General features: G+C 43.2%; 1 protein-coding gene across 8 annotated transcripts in view; it reads left to right on the forward strand.

Annotated features, from left to right (window-relative positions):
• The window catches only part of ANO5 (anoctamin 5), a 66,107-nt gene extending 41,073 nt beyond the window's left edge, over nucleotides 1-25,034 (forward strand). For 6 of the 8 annotated variants that reach the window (XM_081927504.1, XM_081927506.1, XM_081927507.1 and 3 more), the window contains 10 exons: nucleotides 461-612; nucleotides 8,603-8,680; nucleotides 12,898-13,120; nucleotides 13,971-14,140; nucleotides 15,536-15,633; nucleotides 16,241-16,371; nucleotides 18,770-18,975; nucleotides 20,666-20,847; nucleotides 22,433-22,538; nucleotides 23,185-25,034. In XM_081927504.1, coding sequence (XP_081783630.1) covers nucleotides 461-612; nucleotides 8,603-8,680; nucleotides 12,898-13,120; nucleotides 13,971-14,140; nucleotides 15,536-15,633; nucleotides 16,241-16,371; nucleotides 18,770-18,975; nucleotides 20,666-20,847; nucleotides 22,433-22,538; nucleotides 23,185-23,409 — 1,571 coding nt within the window. In that variant the 3' untranslated portion in view covers nucleotides 23,410-25,034. Of the gene's footprint in view, nucleotides 1-460; nucleotides 613-8,602; nucleotides 8,681-9,177; nucleotides 9,253-12,897; nucleotides 13,121-13,970; nucleotides 14,141-15,535; nucleotides 15,634-16,240; nucleotides 16,372-18,769; nucleotides 18,976-20,665; nucleotides 20,848-22,432; nucleotides 22,539-23,184 lie in introns of all 8 variants that reach the window. The other 2 variants (XM_081927505.1, XM_081927508.1) reach the window with 1 other exon arrangement.

A 25,034-nucleotide genomic window follows, 5' to 3' on the forward strand; every position in this document is an offset into this window, starting at 1 on the left:
AACTCTAGATCTCAGCCTCTGTAAGTATGGCATGAATGCAATAAATATCATTCTGTAATGATATATGTAAATGTGCAATAATTCACTTGGTTCGATCCAGAGGAAGTTAAGCATGTTTTAGATAACTTGGGTCCTATTGGTTTCAATGGAACTGAACAGCGCTTCCATATTCTTAATCACACCAAATCCCATGGAGTGGTACAACCCTCAATGTGCAAAAATATGTAGACAGTAATGAATCTGACTAACTTTGTCACAGCTCCAAAAATTCCATCAAAATGAGAAATGGCTTCTCCAGGGAATCTTCAGTAGTTTTTTATGTAACTGATGTACTGTATAGACATCAAATCCATCACAAAGATAATAGAGAAAGTATCATCTGGGAATGTTGGTTTTGCTCAGTTGCTACTAGACATTTCTTATTCTTATTTTTGTTTGCACCATACTCTATTCATTGCAGTCACACTTTTCTTGGAGTTCTGGAAGCGTCGGCAAGCTCGACTTGAATATGAATGGGATCTAGTTGATTTTGAGGAGGAACAGCAACAACTCCAACTGAGGCCAGAGTATGAAGCGAAATGTACTCAAAAAAGGAAGAATCCAGTAACACAGGTAACCTGAGCAATAGAAGACAAAAATCACATGGAGGTTGGGGGATACATAAGTTCCAGTTACCCATTGCGTATTTAAGACCAAGTATGCCATCTCTTGTGGGACGCGGGTGACTCTGTGGTCTAAACCACTGAGCCTAGGGCTTGCTGATCAGAAGGTCGGCGGTTCGAATCCCCGCGACAAAGTGAGCTCCCGTTGCTCGGTCCCTGCTCCTGCCAACCTAGCAGTTCGAAAGCATGTCAAAGTGCAAGTAGATAAATAGGTACCACTATGGCAGGAAGGTAAACGACATTTCCATGCACTGCTCTGGTTCACCAGAAGTGGCTTAGTCATGCTGGCCACATGACCCGGAAGCTGTATGCTGGCTCCCTCGGCCAGTAAAGTGAGATGAGCGCCGCAACCCCAGATTCGTTCGTGACTGGACCTAACGGTCAGGGGTCCCTTTACCTTTTATGCCATGTCTTAAGTGCTTAAGAAGGAATTATGCCAGAACATTACACAAGCATGTTGTTCTGACAGGGTCCAGAAAGTTATAATTCTGTAAATGTTTCAGAACAAGGTGGCAAATCAACTGCTGGTGCTTAGGGTTAATATATGGGATCCAATGACAGATATAAAATGGATTTGAAAAGAATCAGGCTTTCTCCAAATGCTGTTATCCACAGTCACTTACAGACTCATTGTTAAAACCATGTTTATAGAAGACAATCTTACTCGGCTACAAGTGATCACCAAAGGAGAAGAAGATATATCATTCCAGTAGGGAAAGGCAGGAGCTCAAGAGGGCAAATTTATCTGATTTGTTCTTCTCTAGGAATTGGTTCAACCATTGAGAAAAAAAAGCTTATGTTGCTCTCCTTGAGACTATATTGGTTCAGAATACAGCTTAACAGTTGCATGTTTGAATGCTATCCCATACCCCGAAAAATGCTGAACATGGAAAGCTTCTATCTAGCCTTTTTCCTGAAACAGTTCTCTAAGTATAGGTAGTTTTTGATGTGGATGCATTCACATATGCAGTTTTCACATCTGCATTCTGGAGCAACACAGTCCTAGGGTCCTACAGCATGTGCTTCTTCTGAGTGTTTGAATTGCTGATGAGCTTTTGTCTGCATGCCATGAGTTTCTGGGCAGCTAAGCCAAAGGGGAAAAATAACAGACAAAATGGCTACAGTTCTACTTCAGATGCAGTAAATGTCTGTTTCACTAAGCCTGATCCTTATGATGGAACTCTGGTGCTTTAAGGAATAATTCTCTGGTGTTAATGTGATTACATTGGATGTAAGTAATATTAATGTATCTATTTATTTGTTAAATTCTATCCTTTCTTTCCGTCAAAGCTGCTCAACTGCAGGAAAATAGAAAGTAAAAAACAAAAAACAAAAAAATAAAGCAAGGGAAATAAAACATATCAGTTAGAATCAGCAAGTTGATGATTTTGCAGTATCTTTACAATGGATTGGCAAAATGTTTTGGGACAAAATGAAGGTATCCTTTGAGCACAGCTACAAGTTAGAGGAATCCTAATTTATATTGCATATTATTATCTATCCTAGCTTAGATATTTCCTTTTGTACATGAAGCTCATGAAGAATGAGAAGTCTAAATGTGTTGACATTCTTAAATATGTGTTTGATCATTACAAGTCACTTGCTTTAATTCCTAGTGTCAGGGAACTGACATCTAAAGCGCCGGAGGCGCAAAGGCTCACTGAGGGTGAGAGAGCAGTAGCAGCGGAAGAGGGAACCAGTAGAGGGCGAGCAAGAACTCCAAGGGAAAGTGAGTCGGAGGGATGGCTCAGAGACGCTTCAAGCGAAACCAGTGGGGAGGTCTCAGGACCTCCTATAGGGACACCCACACCTCGACGGAAACTGTCACGCCGAGAGGCCAGACGACGTGTTTCCGTTAAGGAGCTTTTATGTTGGAAACGTTTCCGAAAGCAGCCACTTTCGGATTCTACTAGTGATTGACGCAGCCATGCTGGAGGGGCTCCGTCACAGGCAGAGGTTTGAAAGCCTGATCAAACTCTGAGGGACTTGCATTTTACGCACAAGCAGCTCATCGTCCCATCACAGCAATCCGAAAGTCACCGAAAGCCAGCTTGTGCAGGGAGAAGCATCATGAGCAATCCAGCCGGAACCGGGGGAGCAGGAGCAGCTGGAGGAGGTCCAAGCCTGGAAGAAAGGTACAGGGCGTTGGAGATCCAGTTGGCGCTGCAAACGGCGAGGCTTGAGGAGAGGAGGGCTCAGGATGCAGAAAAGGGAAAGGAGAAAACCACCCCGCTCGCCAGAAAGGTGCCAGGATTGGTGCAGAAATTCGGGGGGGATCCCAGGAACTATCATGCCTTTAGAACAGAGATGCAATACGCTCTAAACTTGCAGTTTGATGACTTCCCCGATGAGGAATCGCGAGTGGCGTATGTGATTGGCCATCTCGAATCCGGGGCGAAAGATTGGGTTAGACCCCTGATGGCAGCGAATAATGAGATCTTAAAGGACACGAGGAAGTTTTTTCGTGCCATGGACCTGATGTTTTCCAGCGATATTGAGCAGGGGGTGGTGCGAAGGCAGTTAATGGCTTGCCAGCAAGGAAGCAGATCTGTCCGTGAGTACTGGACTGAATTTACCATGTTGATTCACAAATTGGGGTGGGACCTATCGGCGGAGCCCATCCAAATGCTTTTCGAAGAGGGGCTTTCTTCAACCGTCAAAGATGAGCTTTCCCGGGGCCCCAGGGCGGAGTCTATGGACCAGTTAACCAAATCTGCGCTGGCCATAGGAGCGCGCCAGGAGGCGAGGGCTATGGAAAAGCGGGAAGGGAAAGGAGACCGTTGGAGGGAGTTCCGCATTCCAGACATTCCAGAGCCACCTTTCCCGCCGGCAGAGCCGATGGAAGTTGGAACAGCGCGGGCGCGCGCAGTTTCAAATCCCAGTGAAGGGCGGAAAAAGGAGGGAAAGAGCGCCAAGAGATGTTATCTCTGCCAACAGCCAGGGCACTTTGCCAGAGTTTGCCCACAAAGAAAGGAATGGCAAGGGATGGCAGGAGCTGTTGGGGGAAAGGAAGAGGAAGGCAAGGAGCAAGTAAAAGCCAACGCCTGGCTGCCACCGTTGGGGCACAGCAGCCAGGCCAAAGAGCAATGAAAGTGCCCATGCCAGAACCCCCCAGACCCGCTTTAGTGATAGAGGTGTTACTAGAACTGCCAAACGGACACCCACTAAAGGTCAAGGCGCTTTTGGATTCAGGCAGCTCCTGTAATTTCATGAGTAAGGAGTTTGCAGCTGAGCACCAGATACAGACTATCCCTTTAAGTAACCCCTTGCAGGTGACTACGATTGACGGCAGAGAGCTGTTGGGGGGAGAAGTTAGCCAACAGACTGTCCCGATGATAATGAGAGTGGCAAGGCACACCGAACAGATAGCGTTTAATGTGGCCATCCTGGGAGGAGCGCCCATCATTTTGGGGATGAGCTGGCTGGCGCTACACGATCCGCTAGTGGGCTGGCATCAGAGGGTGGTCTCCTTTGGGTCAGCGCATTGCCTAGAACACTGCAAGGAGGGGAAGGTTTCGGGAGGAGACAGAGTCACCCTAGCGGGGATGGAAGTGATGGACAAAGGGAAGGTGCCCCCGCAATACGCAGATCTGAGCAACGTATTCAGCGAAAGGGAAGCAGACAAACTGCCACCGCATAGACCCTTTGACTGTCAAATCAACCTACTCCCAGGGGCCCAACTCCCAGTAGGCAAGCTGTACGCCATGTCAGACAGGGAGATGCAGGAGCTGAGGGAGTTCATTGACAAAAACTTGAAGCGAGGTTTCATCAGAGAGTCCCGAGCGGTGGGGGGCAGCCCAGTGTTCTTTGTGGACAAAAAGAACACAGACAAACCGAGACTGGTGTGTGATTTCAGGGCCCTCAATGCAGTGTCGGAGCCCCTGGCTTTCCCTATGCCCCGAATTGATGACATTTTGACCAGAGTAAGGAAGGGAAAGATTTTTACAAAACTGGACCTGCGGGGGGCGTACAATCTGATACGCATAAGGAAGGGAGATGAATGGAAGACCACCATGTTTACCCCGTTGGGAGCCTTTGAATACCTCGTTATGCCCTTCGGTCTACAAGGGGGCTCCGCGTGTTTTCAAGCTTTTATAAACCACGTTCTGGGACCTTTGCTCTACAAGAATTGTGTGGCCTTTTTAGACGACGTGTTGGTGTATTCGGAAAATGAGGAACAGCATGTGAGGGACGTTCGAGAAGTGTTGGGCAGGCTGCAAGCCAACCAGCTGTGGGTGAAACTGGAGAAGTGCCAGTTTCATACCAAGGAGGTGGAATTCCTGGGGTACCGCTTGTCAGACAAGGGATTGGCCATGGATCCAGGCAAGGTCCAAGCGGTACTGGAATGGAAGACACCGAAGACCAAGAAGGACGTGCAAAGATTCTTGGGATTTGGGAACTTTTATCGGAAGTTCATCAAGAACTTTGCCCACTTGACGGCGCCCATCACCGACTGTCTCAGCAGCAAGAAGAAATTTGTTTGGACGGCAGAGGCGGATCGAGCCTTTGAAGAACTGAAAAGGGCTTTCGCCTCGGAAGAACAACTTCTGCATGTGGATTTACGAAAACCCATGAGAGTGGAAACAGATGCATCCGACCGGGCGGTAGGGGCGGTCCTTCTTCAACCGGGGAGGAGTGCGTCGGAGTGGAGACCGTGTGCCTTCTTCTCGCGGAAGCTGAATAAGTCCGAGAGGAATTACACGGTGTATGACAGGGAACTACTTGCCATTCACGAAGCATTCCGGAGGTGGAGACATTTATTAATTGGGGCACAACACAAGGTGCAAGTGTGCACCGACCACAAAAATTTAGAGTATTGGAGAACAGCTCGAGTGCTCAACCAACGACAAGTGAGATGGGCACAGGAATTCTCCAAATTTAACTTTGAGATTTGTTATGTGCCAGGCCCAGAAAACGTCAGGGCGGACGCGCTCTCACGCAAACCAGAATATTGGGAAGGGGAGGGGGTGATCGAAGAGAGACATGTCATCCCGGAGGACCGCTGGGTGTGTGGGGCGGCGATGGTGGGGCAACGAGAACTGGTGGAGGAAACGGAAAATGATGAATATGCCCAGGATAAGCTCAGAGGTCTCAGGGGGGAGGGCGAGAGCCCCGGAGGTTTTGAGGAAAGAAATGGGGCATTGTATTACAAAGGGGCACTGTATATACCCGAAGGTGAATTGAGGGGGAGAGTACTCAAGCAGTTGCATGATAGCCCCACGGCGGGACATTTTGGGCAACACAAGACCATGTGGTTGGTTACCAGGGAATTTTGGTGGCCTACCTGTTAACTAAGATGTGCCACTTTGTAGCATGCTCACATGCAGTCACAGCGGAAGAAACGGCGAAGTTGTTTGTGGAACATATCTTTAGGTTGCACGGGGCTCCCTCGAGGGTGATCTCAGATCGAGGCAAACAATTTACTTCCAGGTTCTGGAGGAAGCTCATGAGCTTGTTACACGTGGAAGTCAATTTTTCAACTGCCCGGCACCCTGAAACCAACGGGCAGGCGGAAAGGGCAAATGGCATTCTTCAACAATATCTTAGGTGTTATGTCAATGACAGAGAGAACGATTGGGTCGAAAAGTTGGCGTTGGCAGAATTTGCCTACAATAATGCGGAGAATGTGTCCACAGGGATGAGTCCCTTTTTGGCTAATTACGGGTGTCACCCCAGGGCATTTCCAGGGGAAGGAGGGGAGAGATGGAGCGTCCCAGCGGCTGAACATTTTGTAGAAGAGATGGAAGCCATCCATCAGCAGCTCCAGCTCAACTTAGAAAGGGCTAAGGCACAATATAAGAAGCAGGCAGACAAGAACAGAAGGGAAGGTGAAACCATAAGGGTGGGGGATCAAGTGTGGTTGTCAACCCAAGGGTTGCCGTTCAAAGGGGGTTGTAAGAAACTGAGGCCCAGAAGATTGGGACCCTTTGAGGTGATTCAGCAGGTCAACCCGGTAGCTTTCAAACTCCGATTACCCAATCACATGAAATTGCACCCAGTGTTCCACAGGTCGTTACTGTCACCATACAGGGGAGGAGGTGAAGGGGAGCACGTCAGGGGACCAGCCTTGGAAGAGAGGGAACGCCGCAACCATGTAGCGGAAATCCCCGATTCCAGGTGGAAGGGAAATCAGGTGGAGTATTTAGTGGCGTGGGAAGGGGAACCGGAGTCAGAAAACACCTGGGTAAGTGCGCAGGAAGTCAATGACGAGGTTTTAACAGAAACGTTCCATCAAAGGTTCCCGAGGAAACCTCAGCCGATAGCAAGGTTTAGGAGGGAGTATTTCGGCACCACCGATGAGGAAGAGGAAATGGAAGGGTTCGCGGAGTCGGAGTTGGAAGAGGGAGTGGACTCTGATGACGAAGAGTACCTAGAGAGTAGGAACAGCAACAAGTGGAAGGAAGTGTTCGCGACGTCGGAAGATGAGGGAGGTTCTTTCAAGGGTTTTACCTCCTCACCGCCAGTAGGAGAGGAGACGGGAGGGGGTGAAGGGGGCCCTGGAGGGGAGGTGGATGTCAGGGAACTGACATCTAAAGCGCCGGAGGCGCAAAGGCTCACTGAGGGTGAGAGAGCAGTAGCAGCGGAAGAGGGAACCAGTAGAGGGCGAGCAAGAACTCCAAGGGAAAGTGAGTCGGAGGGATGGCTCAGAGACGCTTCAAGCGAAACCAGTGGGGAGGTCTCAGGACCTCCTATAGGGACACCCACACCTCGACGGAAACTGTCACGCCGAGAGGCCAGACGACGTGTTTCCGTTAAGGAGCTTTTATGTTGGAAACGTTTCCGAAAGCAGCCACTTTCGGATTCTACTAGTGATTGACGCAGCCATGCTGGAGGGGCTCCGTCACAGGCAGAGGTTTGAAAGCCTGATCAAACTCTGAGGGACTTGCATTTTACGCACAAGCAGCTCATCGTCCCATCACACCTAGTTACATTTTTTTTTAAAAAAAAGAATGTTGAAACCTTGTTCCCTCTTCTTTAAATACTCTATTATCTATTTGTCAAGGTTCTAGGTTACAGAAATTTGTAAACATCCTGTCAGCAGTCCAGATATGAAAGAAATCAATGGTTAACCAAATTATAGTTGATTGTTCTTGCTGTGTGACATTAGACAATGAAAATGTGAAGGACCCGAGGCTCTAAAGATTATATCTGCAGATTGAAAAGAACACTGATAAAGTAAATTTGCTAAACTATGTGCTTAGATTAAAATTTTCTTCAACTGTACAACTACATTTCATTGTTACACTAATTTAAGACTTTTGCTGGTCACCAGTCATTTTGCACTTCCATAGACTTATATCAGAATTGTGCCCTCTTTATTAACCCGCAGGTCTAGCAACATTGTAATCAATCTTAAAGCTTTAAGCTGGATCACAGTGGGTTATGATCTGCTCTCATGGAGATTATTACTTATGATGGTACTGAACTTCAAAATGGGGGAGGAGTGTGTGCGGTTGAACAACACTTTTCTGGAGAACATCTTAAGCCAATTTTGAACTGAGCTCAGACATTTCCAGAGGCAATGCCTGGTTTGAAATGTGCTCAGTTCTCTGTTGTCATCCTTTCTGCCTATTTGCTCTCCTCCCACTGGCTTTCACAGATGAGAGGCAGCAAAGAGCTTACAGCAGCATAGACCTGAGCCTTAAGGCCTGGACATAACTATTGACCTTTGTTATAAATTACTTCCATCCTTCCCTTTGTGTTGTGCAACAATCAAGCCAGAAAGTCTCCAATTAACCATAGTTTCTCATTGCAATTAAACTGATGGTGGTGACCCTAGTTTCCTGGCTTGGATGAAATGAGAAACTCTGGTTAATGGGATACTTCCTGGTTAGATAGCTGCAGACATGTGTAGCACTAGTATCAGGTGATGGTGGTACAGTGAAATCTTTTCCGTTCTTTAATTACTGCTTTTTAAATTGTCTGGTCTGCTATTCTAGGAATTAGAATTGGTTAAGAGGAAGAGCATACATGACTATGGGAAACTGAGCTTGTTGTACTTTGGAATTTTGTTTTGGGTAAGACAGGGCTGCGTGAACTCAGCAGCTTAGAGTGGCAACTAATGAAAGAGCCATTTCTTCAAGTGGGAAAGCAATGAAAAGACCTGAGTGAATGGAGGACAACACTTAACAGCAATAGCTAGTCCAGTCCAAACATACATATTTTTTTCCTGTCATGTAATTTGGGCATATTGGAAACTGAACTGCATTCACTCCCTTCTGTTCAGAAGATCACAGAGAAGGAAAACAAAAATGGCCTTCTGGCCGTCTTGTAAATTTGGCAAAGTCTTAAAAGCTCTGGATGACTGGCTTCTGATCTACATATGGACTCCTCCATTTCTGTCTTTCTCCCATAAGATGAAATGTGCTACATCATGCATTCCTTGGGAGTGTAAAAACTATTTTCTTGGGGTGTGTTTGCTTTCTCACAGTGGTTAAGGTTGCTTTCTGCAGTGTTCAGTGTAAGAATATGTCTGCGGGAGGTGAAATGTGCTGTGCTTGCTTGACTGTTTCAGGAGTTGGAGCCTTACTTGCCTTTAACTAGCCAGGCTATACGATTCTGCATCTCGGGAACGACAGTGTTGTTCTGGGTGAGCATCCTTTTGAATCATCACTGTAATGCATAACAAGCAAGGCATCACTTTTTAAGCTTGAATTTTAACATGCCTTAATGCTTTTGCTGTCGGTATCTTTCTCTCTGTGCTTCTGGCTACAAGGGGTTGTAACTAACATTCTGCTTTCTTAGTGTCATGCAAAGTACACACTGAATCGTATAGCATACAATCCATAACTCTCTCTTCTGCCAAATCAATCCATTTGACTTTATTATTTGTCCATTATTCATGATAATGAATATAGTGACTTAGGTTACAGTTTTATACCCACATACCTGGGAATAACCTCTGTTGAATTCAATGGAACCTACTTTTAAGATGACATCTATGAGATACCACTGACTGTGTTGTTGTTATTATTATTATTATTATTATTATTGTATTTATTTATACCCCACCTTTTCTCCTGATGGGATTCAGGGCAGCATGCAGATAAAAAGAATCACTAAAAACATAGAAAAATAATAATTAAAAAACAATTAAACACTGATAGAATTAAACCATATACGTGTATTAAATATGTTTAAAACAAGCAAATAGTTACAGTAAAAATGGTATGTCACCAGCCCTTTCATTAAAAGCAGTTCCCAAAAGCCCTTTCATTAAAAGCAGTTCCCAAAAGCCAAAAAAACAAGATAGTTTTTACCATCTGATGAAAGAACAACAAGGAGGGTGCCAGTCTAGCTTCTCCTGGGAGGGAGTTTTAGAGTCTGGGAGCAGCTACTGAGAAGGCCCTTTACTATGTCCCCACCAACTGTGCATATGAGTGTGGCATGACCAAGAGAAGGACCTTTTCTGAAGATTTCAAAACCTGAGCAGGTTTGTATGAGGGAATACATTATTTCAGGTAGCTTGGACCTAAGCAATGTAGCGCCTAAAGGTCATAACCACCACTTTGAATTGTGCCTAGAAACAGACTGGTAGACAGTGGAGCTGTTCCACTGCTCACTAAAGGGTTATGCTCCCTATAATTATCTCTGGTCAATAATCTGATCATATCTCTTTGAGCCAGTTGATGTTTCTAAGCACTTTTCAAAGGCAGCCCCATCTAGAGCGCTTTACAGTAATCCACATAGGAGGTAACTAAGGCATGTGTCACTGTGGCCAATTGAGATATCAAGGAATGGGTGCAGTTGGCACAGTGCAAATGCACTCCTGGCCACTGCAGAAGCCTGGTCATTCATGCTCAGTCTGGAGTCCAGGAGCACACCCAAACTGTGTCTTCGTGGGAAGTGTTACCTCATCAAGCACAAGCTGAATCCCTATTCCGTGTTCTGCCTTCTGACTGACCAAGAGCACTTCTGCCTTGTCTAGATTAAGTTCCAATTTGTTCACCCTCATCCAGTCCATTACAGATGACACACGTGGGTTTGCATCTGAGACTGCTTCCTTGGATTTTGGTGGAAAGGAGAAATAGAGCTGGGTCATCAGCATACTGGTGACAATGAACCCCAAAACTCTAGACTACCTTTCTCAGTGGTTTCATGTAAATGTTAAATAGCACAGGGGACAGAAGAGAACACTGAGGGACTCTGCAGGCCAATGTCCAAGGTGTCAAACAGGAGTCCCTCCAGGAAGGAGCAGAGCCATTGTAAAATAGTACCTCCAAGACCCATCCCTGCAAGGTGGTCCAGAGGAATACCATGTTTGATGGACTGAAAGCTGTCAAGATGTCTAGCAGAGTCAACAGGGATACACTATCCTTGCAGAGCCTCTGTTCCATAACCAGCCTTGAAACTAGATCTAGATAATCAGTCTCTGTAGTTGTCTGTAGACCAAGGGAATTTTGCCCTATTTTGAATTGTTCAAATGCTTGATTATAAAACCTTCCTATAACCTGTAGTCATATATTATTGACTAAAACACTCTGGAGAAATTGGGTTCTGGATTGCATCATTTACGTCTGAATCAATTCAACTTTCTCTATTTCAATACAGAAAAAGATTGAGAGATCTTTAGTATGTGGATAATGTGTTATAAACACAAATGTTTATAATGCTACCATATCTATGCAATGAAATTGTAACATGGTATTGGTGGATTTTGAAACAGCATGCCACTAGTGTGCTTTGCATGATTTTGCCTGGTGTACTAACAGACAAGCTAAGCAGAAAAAGACAATATTACTGCTCTGTTGGGACTATACCACTTTAGACTGAAGACATGACTACATTTATTCTACTTATTTCTAAATTTCCATTCATCTAGCGGTTTCCAGGGCAATGTACAATAAGCATAAACAATAACTTATACGAAACACAAACACAATTAAAAACAACCAACCTTGAAAACAAATAGGCAGGAAAAGCTACAAAAGCAAAAGCAAACATAGCCCTTTGAAATGCTTGGCCAAATACAAGAGGCACCAGAAATATTACAACGTCAGCAAAAGGCTTACCAGCATTGAAGAGGGTGTTCCAGAGTTGGAGTACCACTGCAGAAAAGGACCCAAACCATTTCAGACTTTACAAGTACATATCACCATCTTGAATACTGGTCCCAGTTGTGACCATGTAGCCAAGACAATTCTTTCTGAATCAGAATACTGTGAATCAACTGGGCTGAGCCAGTTAAAATTGTGTCACCTGAGTTCTTCACTAATTGAAGCTTCTATATAGTCTTAAAGGGCAGCCCTGTGTATAACACTGAGGGGTTGCCCTATGTGTCTAAACCATCCAGGATATTACCAGAGGTTCTGGCCAGGAACAGATGCAGCTGGAGAACCAGGCAAATGTTAAAAGACAAGGCCGCTAAGGCATCAGGTGGCAATGTTAAATCAAGGAGTACACTCAAGTTCCATGTGTGCTACTTCAGGGGGAGTGCAGTGCCATCCAGAACGCACTGAACATCTGTCTCCCAGACCCAAGAATCACCTGCTCACAGTCCTTCTGCCTTGTCAGTATTCAGCTTCAGTCTTGACCCTCATGTGTCCATTTCCAAATCCAGGCATTGGCTGAGGCTCACTTGACTCACATGACATAGAGAAATAGATCTAGGTTAGATTACCTTACTGAGCAGTTTGAGAAAGAGCATGGGGGCATAAAACAGAGCCATGTAGGACTCTATGACACAAGTGTCATGGTGGTTGAGCAGAAGCTCCCCACTGCAGCTTTCTGAAACTGACCCTGGAGGTAGATGCAGAACTATCACAGCATTGTGTCCATTACACACAACTGTTGGTAGCAAATATCAACTGAAAGACACAAAAATAACAGTGCATCAGGCGGAAAGGGTCTGCCTTGGCTCTCACCCTGATGTACTTGGGTTTTACTTGCAAGAAGAATACATTGGATGAGTATCAGATGAGCCTTCAGATAAACACATATCCTCCCTCTTGCAGTCTGAAGTGATACAGTCCTGATGGGGCCATACTACACTATTATTCTCAATGTGTAGTTTGGTCCTTAGAATATGGCACAGTTAGGGAACTGGTGGTCCTCCAGATGTTGCTGAACTACAACTCCCATCATGCCCATTGGATATTATGGGTGGGGCTGATGGGACTTGGAGTCCATCAACAGCTGTAGGGACATGGGTTCCTCATGCTTGCTATATAGTAAAAAGCATCAAAGGCTGTTTCTGATACGATGTCATTGTCCTTAACCCTCTGGTTTCTCTCAGATCTTTTTGATCATAGCTAGTATGATAGCTGTGATAGTTTACCGCCTTGCCGTCTATGCTGCTTTTGCCAGCATCATGGAGAATGCACAAACCTTGCAGCCTATTCAAGGTATCCTGACACCACAACTGGCAACATCGGTCACTGCTTCATGCCTGAATTTTGTCATCATTATGATACTGAATTTCTTGTATGAGAGGATAGCCATCTGGATCACAGATATGGGTAGGTATGTTGCATAAAGACAGAACTGTCAGGGATATGTTTCTGTCCCTGTGGTGGAAATGCTGAGTTTATTGGCAACTAGAAGCTGAATATTTGTACAATTTTTCCATATGGTCAAGTTGGCTAGCATTCCTGGGAAACTGTTTTTGAGACCTCTGTATCATGTAGCTTTATTCCTAGATTATCCACAGCTGCATCCTAGTTCTGTGATTTTATGAGGAAGAGCTTGTACACTATTGCAGCTGGCTAGACCATGCTAATAACTACTTATTAGCAGTGTAATATCACTGTAGGGAACTCATGGAAGAGTGTTTCTCCCCTTCCATAATAATATACCATCCACAAGTGACATTTTTCTTGACTCACCTCTCCAGATTTTACACCTTTCATATGAATAGGCTGCTTATGTGAGCATTTATTACAATTTGCAAACCTTACAATTAAGATTTGGACCACAAATTCCATAAGATGATGATCCCCAATTGTAGCTGGCAAATGGAAATGTTTTAATCTGCATTCATTTTTCCACAGTGGAAATAATAATTATAATGTGTTTTAAATGTGAAAGAATTTAATTGTTCACCTATAGGAATAATTCTGCAGTAGTCCTGTCACTTGCATAGAGAGGCTATAGACTTGACTCACTGTTCTATAGCTGCTGCCCTCTGCTGGCATAAAAATGCAGTGAATGGTCTTGTAGTATTCTTTTGGAAACCCTGTTCTTACTCATACCTAATTGATCTGCAGTGCTTCAGCCAAATTCAAAATTGTCAGTGTTTGCTGTAGCCTTGTTTGCTGTGCATGGTGCAGAAAAGAAAAAAAATCCTTGTTTATTTTGTTGACCTTGCAGAGATCCCAAGAACTCACCTTGAATATGAGAACAGACTCACCATGAAGATGTTCCTGTTTCAGTTTGTCAACTATTATTCTTCATGTTTCTACGTGGCTTTCTTCAAAGGGAAATTTGTGGGGTACCCAGGTCACTACACATACATGTTTGATCGCTGGAGAAATGAAGAGGTATGGGGTCATTTTTCAGTGAATTAAGGAAGTAATTTCCAACCACCCTCATTTTTGTAAAGACAGGCCAATAAAACAGCACAATATTCTGAATAAAAAGCCAGGAAAATGTCACAAATGTACATAAGATGCAGTAGAAGATGCCTGTCTGTGTTTGTCAGTGTATGTTTTGGAATGTGCTATTTGCAAACAAAGGTCCTTGCATTATTTAACTCAAGAGTAAACTGCTGAAACAGACTGGCTCTCTGAGAGCAATAGTCATGTCTCTCGTTCTGGCGTTAAGACTTTGTCTCTCCCTTTCTTCCCAAATCATAAATTTATATAGTATTAAGGGATTTTGTTATGGTGCTGACAGTGCTACTAACAGACTAAGCCACTCTAATGACAGGGTGGGGTAGGAGAAAGAGCTTCTGGATTTGATTGGCTGAAATCTGTTGTTCCCTATCAGTGAAATTGCTGCTACAAAATGTGATGGATAAATTTTCAGGGGGCTTCCTCAGAAGTTGACCTTAGGTAAATAGTGGGATATACCTTCTCTGCATAAGAATCCTCTGTACAGCTAACTGGGTCGTAGGCAAAGGAAGCAAGTCAGCCTAGCTCCCTTCCTCTGAGTCTCTGGCTGCCATTAGTTGAGGTGTTCAGATCTTAGAAAGGGACAGAGAAGTCAGAGAGACCATGGGAGGGAGGGCAGAAGAAGGCAGGAGCCAAGAACTTGAGAAGAAGGATTGCTGCCCTAGAGAATCCATGGAACTTTAGAAAATGAAGGTTGGAACAGGTTACTTCCCTGGGTTGAGCTGTCCAGAGGAATGTGGGCAAGAAGAGAAGGCAAGAATGAGGAACCTGACAGAAGTAAAATTGGGAGGCTGGGCACAGAAAAAAAAGCTGCACATGCCCAGGAACAGAAACGAGGGGTCGCCTGTTGATTTGAAACAGCCAGTCAGATGTTTGGCTGCTGGCTTTTTAATATTAAAAATAGGCGCTTTACATCAGTACTTGGTATACACATAATTCAACCTCTCACCCCAGACCCAGCTCTCTAACCAATTCTCATTGCCTTAGTTTTCCTAAAACAAAAGATGACAAGCCCAGCACTGGAAAGCTTCTTTTTTGGTCCTGCTGTTCTCTTTTTCTGGCAGAAACTTTCTGCTGGCTTTTGGTGTCAACTTGGGGGTAAGGTTGAGGAGTATAGTGAATGCTGTAGTCTGTTTAATTTCTCGGCATAATCAAGAACAGTTGCTCTGTAGGTAAGCAGTTTTAGTGTTAAACCCATGTAGTTTTTGCTTTCTTTTTTTACTACGTAGTAAAGAGTTCCTGTCTTCTACTTTAAAACTGTGGTTTTCAAGGGAAAGACCAATTACGTGTTGCTTCTTCCTCTCCCCACCCTTGTTTCATTAGTGTGATCCTGCAGGATGCCTGATAGAGCTGACAACGCAGCTTACCATTATCATGGCTGGCAAACAGATATGGGGCAACATCCAAGAGGCTATTGTACCGTAAGTGATGCCTTCAGGTTGAGTAAGTTTTGTTTTTAAGAGGGAGGAATAGGTTGCGTTATGCATCTCACCAGTGAACGCAGTAAGCGCATAAAGGCATAACGATATTCATTTTGGTTGCAGAAACTTCTTACTGCAGGATGAGAGAAAATTATTTAAAATGTAGGCAATGGTTATGGAACTGGAAAAGAGGGAGCATTCCTAGGCACCAGAATCAGTGCTATAGGAGGGAGTGTCTGCACACACATGGTCTCTCTTTGATTTGGAGCACTGTGAGATCAGGGTTGCACTGTCATACACACAAAGAGCCAAGCTCCTCTTTTCAGACTTTTCAGTGTGTGAACAGTAGGGGTGATGATGGAAGGTGATTTGACTGCAGAGATGCATTGTGTGTGTTGTGTGATTTAGAACACCCACATAGAACTACAGTGGCCCTGTAACCTGGACTTTTCCCACCCAGTATTAAACCCTGGGTAGTCTTCTTTATGGGAGAGATATTTTGTAAACACTTTTGGTGTCATACCATATGGGACATGATTCTGACTTCAATGCTGTGCCTTTTATGCAACCTGCCCCATCCTGTGTTTTCTGTTACCCCAACCCACAGCTGGATCCGGAATTGGTGGGGTCGTCGGAAAGCCAGTAGCAGTCCTGAGAATTTATACAGTCGATGGGAGCAGGACCATGATCTGCAGAACTTTGGAGCCTTGGGCCTATTCTATGAGTACTTGGAAATGGGTAAGCACAAGGAATGGTTATAAAATACCTCTGTATAGAGCTTTTAAAGTTTCTGACAGCTGCTTTTCTTCTGTGCAATTGAATGGAGCTAATACATATTCCTCAGTTGATGTCTCTTGGCTGAAAGACTATGTGAACTAATAGTACTACATATACACCTGTAGATGCATTTGCAGTGGTTGTCCCCTAGGAATAGGGACCTGTCAAACCTTTTCATTGTAAAGCACCTTATATATAGATGGCACTATATAAACAGTAACAACTTCTGGCTGCCAAGCTGTGAAGTATTGGAAAAGAATCAACTTCTTGGGTACAAAATGTAGAATATTCATAAAAAAAAAATATTCTAAAATTTTGCTGCAGTGTGCAACAATAATTACGTTGCTTTTAGTGAGCTTTCAGCACAGACTTCATGTGGCTTAAACCCCTGCCTTATCTGAACACAGCAGTATCTGCAGTTTGACCCATTCTGTACAGTGAAAGACATGAACTTTCTGCCGTCACAATGTGCTACCACATAAACAGAGCATGACTACTGAGAGCAGAAGATAAGAAGCCAACAGCTGTTGTGATTTCACAGAGCAGCCAACAGATGGCATATGGTAGCTTGCAAGAAAATCTGTTCTAAAATAGTGCTGTTATGGCTGCTACATTGTGTTTTGTGTGCTAGCCTTTAAGAAACTAAAAGCAGACATGCTGATTTGAGTTGGTATTCATTGCAGTAATGAATAAAGTATGTTTTGGGTTTTCTCTTTATCTGAAAGCACCATAGAGTGAAATATTTTTTTATTTGTTGTGGACCATACAGGCATCTCCCCACTTTCCCATGTTCTAAATAGAATCATACCAGGAAATGGCGGGAGAGAGTCCTCATTGCTCATGAGGAGACCCTCACAGAGCCCAAAGAGGACATCAGTGAGGGCGGAGGAAGCCCCCAAAAGACTTGAGACACAGCTGGGTTTTGTTTAGGCTGCTCAGCCTCCCCACGCATCTTCCAGCCTCCAGCTGGCCCCAGAGCTTCTACACTAGTTGAAGAGAGAGTTGTATTGAGAGAGAACATGAGAGGGAGCTAGAAAGCATGGGAAAATGAGCATTTCGAGGCATTTTAGAGGGTGCTTCCCACTTTATGCAATTTCACTTATGTGCATGATGGCCCAGAACGTAACCCCTGCGTAAGTGGGGGGGGGACACCTGTATTACCAAATGAAAATTTAAAGCTGGGGGGCAGAGAAGATTATAGTGTAAAGGTAAATATGCATTCTGTTATTCTGTTTTTAGACCCTATCCTATTCTCACTGGGCAGCTTGTCAAATCGTAGCCCCTTCTTCCCCATTTAAAATTTTATTACCTCATAAAATGCCCTTCTCTCCCACCCATGCTCACTTTGACAGCCATGGAGAGGGAGTGACTTGCAAGGAAATAAAGTCTCAATGAAACTGTAGTGGCCAGTGTAGTGGCTTAGGTGGGGCTCCACTGTCCTCCCAGCACCATACTAGGCACTGTGCAGGCACATAATGGCAACAGCAGTGGGTTGGGTCCACTGCATAGCACCATGCTCCTAGCCTCTCTCCGTCCTGTAAGTGCCAGCAACATACTGTATTTGGAAGCTGGGAGACCATTGATGGCTGCCACACCAGCCACTACTACCACGAAGGCTTTTAGGCCAGGGATGGGGCTGGAACACAGCTAAAGTCACACAAACTCTTGGTTTATCATTTAGTATGATTACCATGCCAACAGTATGCATGGCACTTACAGAGACCCTGCCCTGAGGAACTTACAATCTAAAATTCAGTCAAGGGAAATCAACCAAGAAAAGGGAAGAAAGTGGAGGCGGAGAGAAAGACTTTGATCATGCATGCTTAAGATTGACTGCAGGCTATGGTAGGTCATGAGAACTAAGGAGTGGGGAACATGTGCTCTTCCAGATGTTGTTGGACTCCAGCTCCCATAAACCCCAGTCAGTGTGGCCTATGGTCAGGTATGATAGGAGCTGTAGTCCAGCAACATCTGGTAGGTTGTTGGCTTCCAGCCTCTGAGTGAAAGACTTGAAGGAAGAGGTAGAATTTCCTTTTCTGTGTTAGGGTTTTTCTTCTTCAGGGAAAAGATTTTCAGTCTTATTCTGGAATTGATCTCTTCATCTTCAGTCTCTGTATTATTTTTCTTAATAAATAACTACCATTTTTTTCTGAATTAAGTCCTTAAATGTAAAAACAGGCTTACTTTTTCCCCAGGAATACTTGCTACATTTGTTTTGATTCATACCATGTACTTGCATCCACAGCTGCACACAAATATTCTGATATGTATGTTTACTATTCACAATTAATTCAAATGTAAATTCTCTAAGGTTTCATTCAGATGTTTTCCTTTATTTTTCTCTCTCCTTTTCATGTAGTTATCCAGTTTGGATTTATCACTTTATTTGTGGCCTCTTTTCCTTTGGCTCCATTACTTGCTCTGATGAACAATATCCTGGAAATTCGAGTTGATTCTTGGAAGCTTACAACGCAGTTTAGAAGGCCAGTGGCAGCCAAAGCCCATAGCATAGGAGTCTGGCAAGAAATTCTGAATGGGATGGCTATCTTGTCTGTTGTCACAAATGTAAGTTGTTTTGTGTGTGTGTGTGTATGATTTCTTACTTTACAAAAATATGTGCATTGTCTGTTTTTTCAAGTTGTGTTTTCTACAGGTCCGTTTTATTTGTTGTGAGATATTAGTGTTGCATGCAGTATTAGGTTGGGAATAAAAGAGGGGGAGGGGGACAGTGAGTAGAGTGGTGTGGTAATGCTTCTATTCTTGTACTCAGTGTATGTGTGGGGTTTTGTGTCAGTGTCACTTGTGTGCGTTCACTTTCTATTCGCCTGTTGTATTTCCTTGGTGGTGAGAGAGATTGGGGAAAATTCTTTTTGGATATGAGGGGGATGTTGAAGCACATGGCCTCAGATTTTGCAATGTTTAATTGTTGGCCCGACACCATTGCAAATGTGTTGAGTTCTTTGGTTAGGGTGGTTGCTGTGTTATGGGGTCTGGTGTTGTGATCATCAGGTCTTCTGCAAAGTGCCCTAATTTATAGGTTCTGTCTTTTATTTCCACTCCCTTGATGTCTGTGGCTGCTTGGATTCGGTTTGCTAGAGAGTCCAGAGCCAAGATTAATAAGAAGGGAGACAGTGGGCATCCTTGTTTTGTGCCTCTTTGAATTGCTATTGTATTAGAGTCCATACAGCTGGTCCTGCATTTTGCTGAGGCTTGGGTGTACGTAAAAATTTTTAAGCCGATTGGAAGGTGTATGGTAGTACACATTGTTTTAAAGCTCATGTCTTACTTCAGGGATCCTGGGAACCGAAGCTCTAAGAAGGTGCTAATTGGTGCACTCCAACATAATCACCTTTTTTCTAAGGGAAATTGTAATATGTAAAGCACAGGACCCCGATTCAGCTAAAGTTAGTTCCATTAAAATTAGTGGAATAAATTGTTGGTTTTCGTCCTGACCTTCGCAGAAGTGTGAATGGCAAAGCATCCATAGTGGTGCCTTCATTGTGGACCATGCTTTGTCAGGTTAGATTTCAGGGCAGCACTAAACATAAAAGATCAATGTAATGAAATACAAAAACAAAGATAAAAGCAGCAGATGAAAGCTTTAAAATGAACTATTAAATGATTGCTCAATTAAATCAATTAAAATGTGCTATTGCCTGGCATTTAAATGATTGCACCTTCCTCTTTGGGAAGGATACTTTATAACCACTGCCAAGAAAGCCCTCTCCTCTGAAGGTATTGTCATACTCCAGATGGAAGAGGTACATGGAAGAGAGCCTTGGCACAGGATCATAGAGCACTGGCAGATCAATAATGGTTGCAGTTAAGTTTACCAGTTGTACATCCAGGTTCCCTTCAGCATCAGAGGCTCGGTGGTGTGGAATAGGAACAGGCAAGTGCTCTTGTCTTACCTCTGGGCTTCACATAGCCATCTGATAGACCACTGTGGGAAATGGGATGCTGGACTAGGTAGGGTTTTCATCTGATAAATCACCATTGTTCTTATGTTTTTACATATATCAATAAATAGACACTTTTTAATCCCTGTTTCCATGGAGCTCGAAGTGGCATACCTGGTTTTTCTTCTTCTCCTATATCCTCACAAGTAGCTTAGGCTGAGAAAGAATGGCTTAAGGTCACCTGATGACCTTTGTATCTGTGCGTGGATTAGTATTCAAAGGTAGATACATTGTTCATTTCTTTGCATTTCCTGTGAATGAAACATTTAACATATAATCCAACTTCTTTCCTGCAGGCATTTATTGTTGCCTTCACATCCGATATGATCCCTCGATTGGTTTATTATTATGCCTACTCTATGGATCCTTCTTCACCCATGTCTGGATACATTAATGACAGCCTCTCCATATTTCAAACCTCAGATTTTCCTGATAAAAACAGGCCTGACATAAACCCAGAAAACTTTTCCACTTGCAGGTTAGTTGCAATTAACCCCTTTTACGTGTTTGTTTGTTTGTTTGCTTGTTTGTTTGTTTGTGTGTGTGTGGTTTTTTTGCAGTAGATTTCTGTAATAAATCAGTTATATTGGTCTTGATCATTAAATTCTTCTCCTTACTGTTGCCTTCTATAAGATGAAGTGAGGGGCCCTTTAGCCATCAGAATAAGACATTTGCTTTATTATATGAGTTTTAGGGAATGTAATTTGATGTCATCTTGAAGGCAAGATGTAATTGTGGCAATATTACCAGTAGGTTGTAGGGGGGGGGAGAGAACAAATGTAGCCCAAAGGACAGAAGTAAGGAAGTGTAAAGTCTACAACCTTTCATTGCCTTATTCTCACTTTTAAATTTAAAGTAATTTCACTCTAGAAGCAGATGTAATGCTGATCATGGTGTCTCTGCAACCCCATATTGGCAACCCCCCTGCCACCTTTCTCAGTAACATGTTATGCGGGTCAGGAAAAGCTAAAATAAATAAATAAATGATGTGATGTCACCTGCTTCTCTAACATGTCCCTAGGGGAAGAGGGGGCCCACAACACAGAACTACAGTTTTCAGTAGTAGCTCTGTGATTGTCTCACCTGGAGAGGTGACCTAAAATAAAATGCATATATCAGAGTTTGGAGAAAGGGGAGTTGTATCACATGGAGACTTTTACAGTCTCCTTTAAAAGAAGACTCATATGTAATAGGCTAGGAATGGATTCAACATTTTGTTTTATCCAGTGCTACCTCTATGACATTCCTGATAACCCTATTCCCTGTTGAGTGCACCTCTTGGAATGGGGCTACTATAACACACAAGATTCCACATGGCTTTTCACTACAAGGTGCCTACAGAATCATTTCTGGCATTAGCCTTCTTTGCATGTTTCTTATGCAAAGGGGCATTATGGCTGTAAAAGACCACACATTTAGCTTTACCCTGGAGCTCATGTAATTCCTCCTGGCCCCCAGTGTGCTTACAGATACCTTCTGGAAGAGGGAGCCTTTTTTGTCAATGGAAGGTGTTGCTCAAGGAGGGCCAGGAGGACTCACACTGCCTCAGGGGTGGGGCTATACACACAGCTCTCTTTATATCTGTGCTATCCATTTGTGTGAGTTGCATGTGAAGAGGACTGTTCCTGTTGGCTATAAATGAGCCATGGAAATCTACAGTAGAAGTGAAGGACATGTTCCCCTTAAAGCCCAAGGCTTCTGTATGTACCATTTAAGCTTTAGTGCTTTGTTTGAACAACTTTCCTACATCACGTCTTGTTTTACGTTTCTGTTCCCTGATTTATGCTCTTCCATGATCTACCTAGCCAAACATCACCTTATGAAAGCTGAAAGCTCTGCTAGCATGTGCTCTACAGTTTGCTTTTGCTACGAAAGAGCAAACGAGGGACACTGAACCAGTTACAAGAGCCATGTCCTGAAAAGAAATAAATAAAGCAAAACATTAAGATCAGGATCAAAAGGCTTCTTAAGTGACAGGTGTATTTGAATGTAAATGCCACTGGGCTTGTAATCTGTCTGCCTTTGAATGTGGCCCTTCACCTTTACATGTTTGTATTCAACAGGTACAGGGACTATCGATATCCACCAGACCATGAGAGGAAATATGCACACACAATGCAGTTCTGGCACATCCTGGCTGCCAAGATGGCTTTTATCATTATTATGGAGGTAAGTTGTTCCCTTGCCTTTTGTAATTGATTCAGTGTAGAGTGTCAGTGTAGAGTTACTGCAGTTTTGATGAGGGTACAAAATTATCTTGTTGTGATTCATGGAATTGTAGCTTTAAAAGAAAGGTAACAACAAAACACAAAGGATTTACAAGTTGCAAACAGAAATCCAGAATCGAATACTATTTGCATATATGCAGATTATAAAAGAATTGCAGAATTTTGCAAGCTTTACTGCAAACAACCCTCTGTTGTTTTGCCTCCCAAAAGTTTGTGCTATTTATCTAAATGCATCCCAAGCTGATGAAATTAGTGTGCATGGCATGCTATTGTTGACCCCCCCCAAAAAAAAACCTCTTTGTAGCCACAACTTTAAGTCTACATCTCCCATGATCCCTAGCTAGCAGAACCAGTGGTCAGGGATGATGGGAATTGTAGTCTCAAAACATCTGGAGGGCCGAGGTTGAGGAAGCCTGGTGTAGGAAGATATCATCACTTTGCAAAACCATCTTTCTCAGAGCTCAAGCCTAGAAAGTCTGCATTGCAAATGTTTAGGACAGGGAATAACAACTGTTTGATGAAATACCTTGCCTCCATAGTTCTTTGCATACATTCTCCTATTTTTGCATTGTTCCCCTGCCTTGCAGCATGTTGTTTTCATTGTCAAATTCTTTGTGGCTTGGATGATTCCTGATGTCCCGGCTGAAGTGAAAGCCAAAATAAAGCGTGAGAAGTACTTAACTCAGAAAATCTTGCATGAGTATGAACTCAATAAACTCAAGCAGAAGCTGTGTGAAAACAGGACCACCGCCAGCATGGAAAAGGAAGTCATTGCCACCGAAGGGAGAGTGGAGTTATCAGAAGTCATGTAACCTGAGGAACAGCTGACTGTGAAATTCCAGCCTGTGAAAATTGGTTGTCCAATCTGAGACAAGCAGTTCAATATGCGTGAAAGCTTCTCTTTCGGTTCTAACAATTTTACTGAAGCAAGTGGAGAGAATCAACATGGATTTCCTGTTGGCCAATCAACAAGCTACATACCTTTGCTGCTGTGGAACCTTGAAAAATGAATCTGCTCATGACACTGCTGAAATGCCTTGCCTTTCTAAGACTGTATGTTCCTCATTGCTAGAATTGTCTTAAGTGTGTTATAGCGAAAAGTTCATAATGTTCCACATTTGCAGTCACCGTTCTTGGTAAGTGTGGCAATGGCGTCCTGAATGAAGCTCAGGAAGTTCCTCCCTCACCCAGCCTATATTTAATTAGTATCATTATTAGTTGTTAAGGCCAAGAGTTTGGTGTGCTGTCCTTCAGTTGTTGCACTGTCAACTGATGATGCTAGAGCCTAAACGGAATTCTGTATCTTTTCATCATGCTCTTCAAGTGATATTAAAGCACTCCACAGACTCCGGTGGGGATGCTGTGGCTGTGGGTTTCATGCATCATCTTGGTAGGACTAACCAAGCTTCAAGGCCCCTTCCAACCTATGGCTCTATAGTTCAATCCTATTTTTGTTTGCCTGTTCTCAGAGTTGGGGAAACTGGGATCTGAACTGCCAATATGCTAGTCATAGTTAACCTTGTTAAGGCAGAAGGGGCTTAGTGCAGCAAGTACACAAATGTTTGGGGAGCCTTTACTGTAAGATGCTAACATCAGACAAAGAAAAAACTAAATTGGATGCCTTACATAGAGAAGTACTAATCTGTATTTGTCTGATAGGTAGCACTGGCTATTCAAAAGCATGTACTTTTCACACATTGGCCTTGATCATGCATTACTTTGGAACATTACTTGGAAAATCTTTCACATATCACGTGTGCATTTCTGCCGCACAAACCTGTACCTTTCAGTACCTTTTGAGGTGGGTTGTTTTGTAGGTTATTTTTAAGGCACAGATAACATATTTGTAGATTTAACAGTTCAGTAACTATAGTGACCTAACAAAAATTAAAACCCACAGTTACTTTTTCATAAGTAATTTCTATGCTTAATAATTTTCATCAGCCATATTTTCTCCAAAATAGTAAGGGAAGTTTAAGGAATTATACCTCAGAGTTCCTAAAATAAAATAAAATCATTTTCTATTCTTACATGATTAGTGAGAGTTAGAAAGATGACCAGATTCTTCCTAAAATTAGTATGATATTGAATTGGAAATATACTTTATCAAGACCAGATCCACTGAGGTAATCTGGAGTTTTACCTGTGATTGTAGTAGTATTATTTGGGATCTGAAGTCATTATCTCTGAAATTTTAAAAAAATGATTTCATATTTTTCAAAACCCCTGAGTAAATTATCTACAGGGATAAATTGTAAACAAAGCCATTTGTTGTCAATATGCCTTAATACTAGATCTCTGTGTTTGTACAGAATATCTATTCATAATATTTAATGAATGAAAGGTTATGTACATTAATGTAGCCAAATCTGCAATGCTTAGAAATAATGGTTTTTTTAAATGTTGCTAAGAAGAGAAACAGTTCCTTTTTTATTTT

The sequence above is a fragment of the Podarcis melisellensis genome, assembly GCF_964234715.1.
Source record: "Podarcis melisellensis genome assembly, chromosome: 1".
In the NCBI taxonomy this organism is placed as follows: domain Eukaryota; kingdom Metazoa; phylum Chordata; class Lepidosauria; order Squamata; family Lacertidae; genus Podarcis; species Podarcis melisellensis.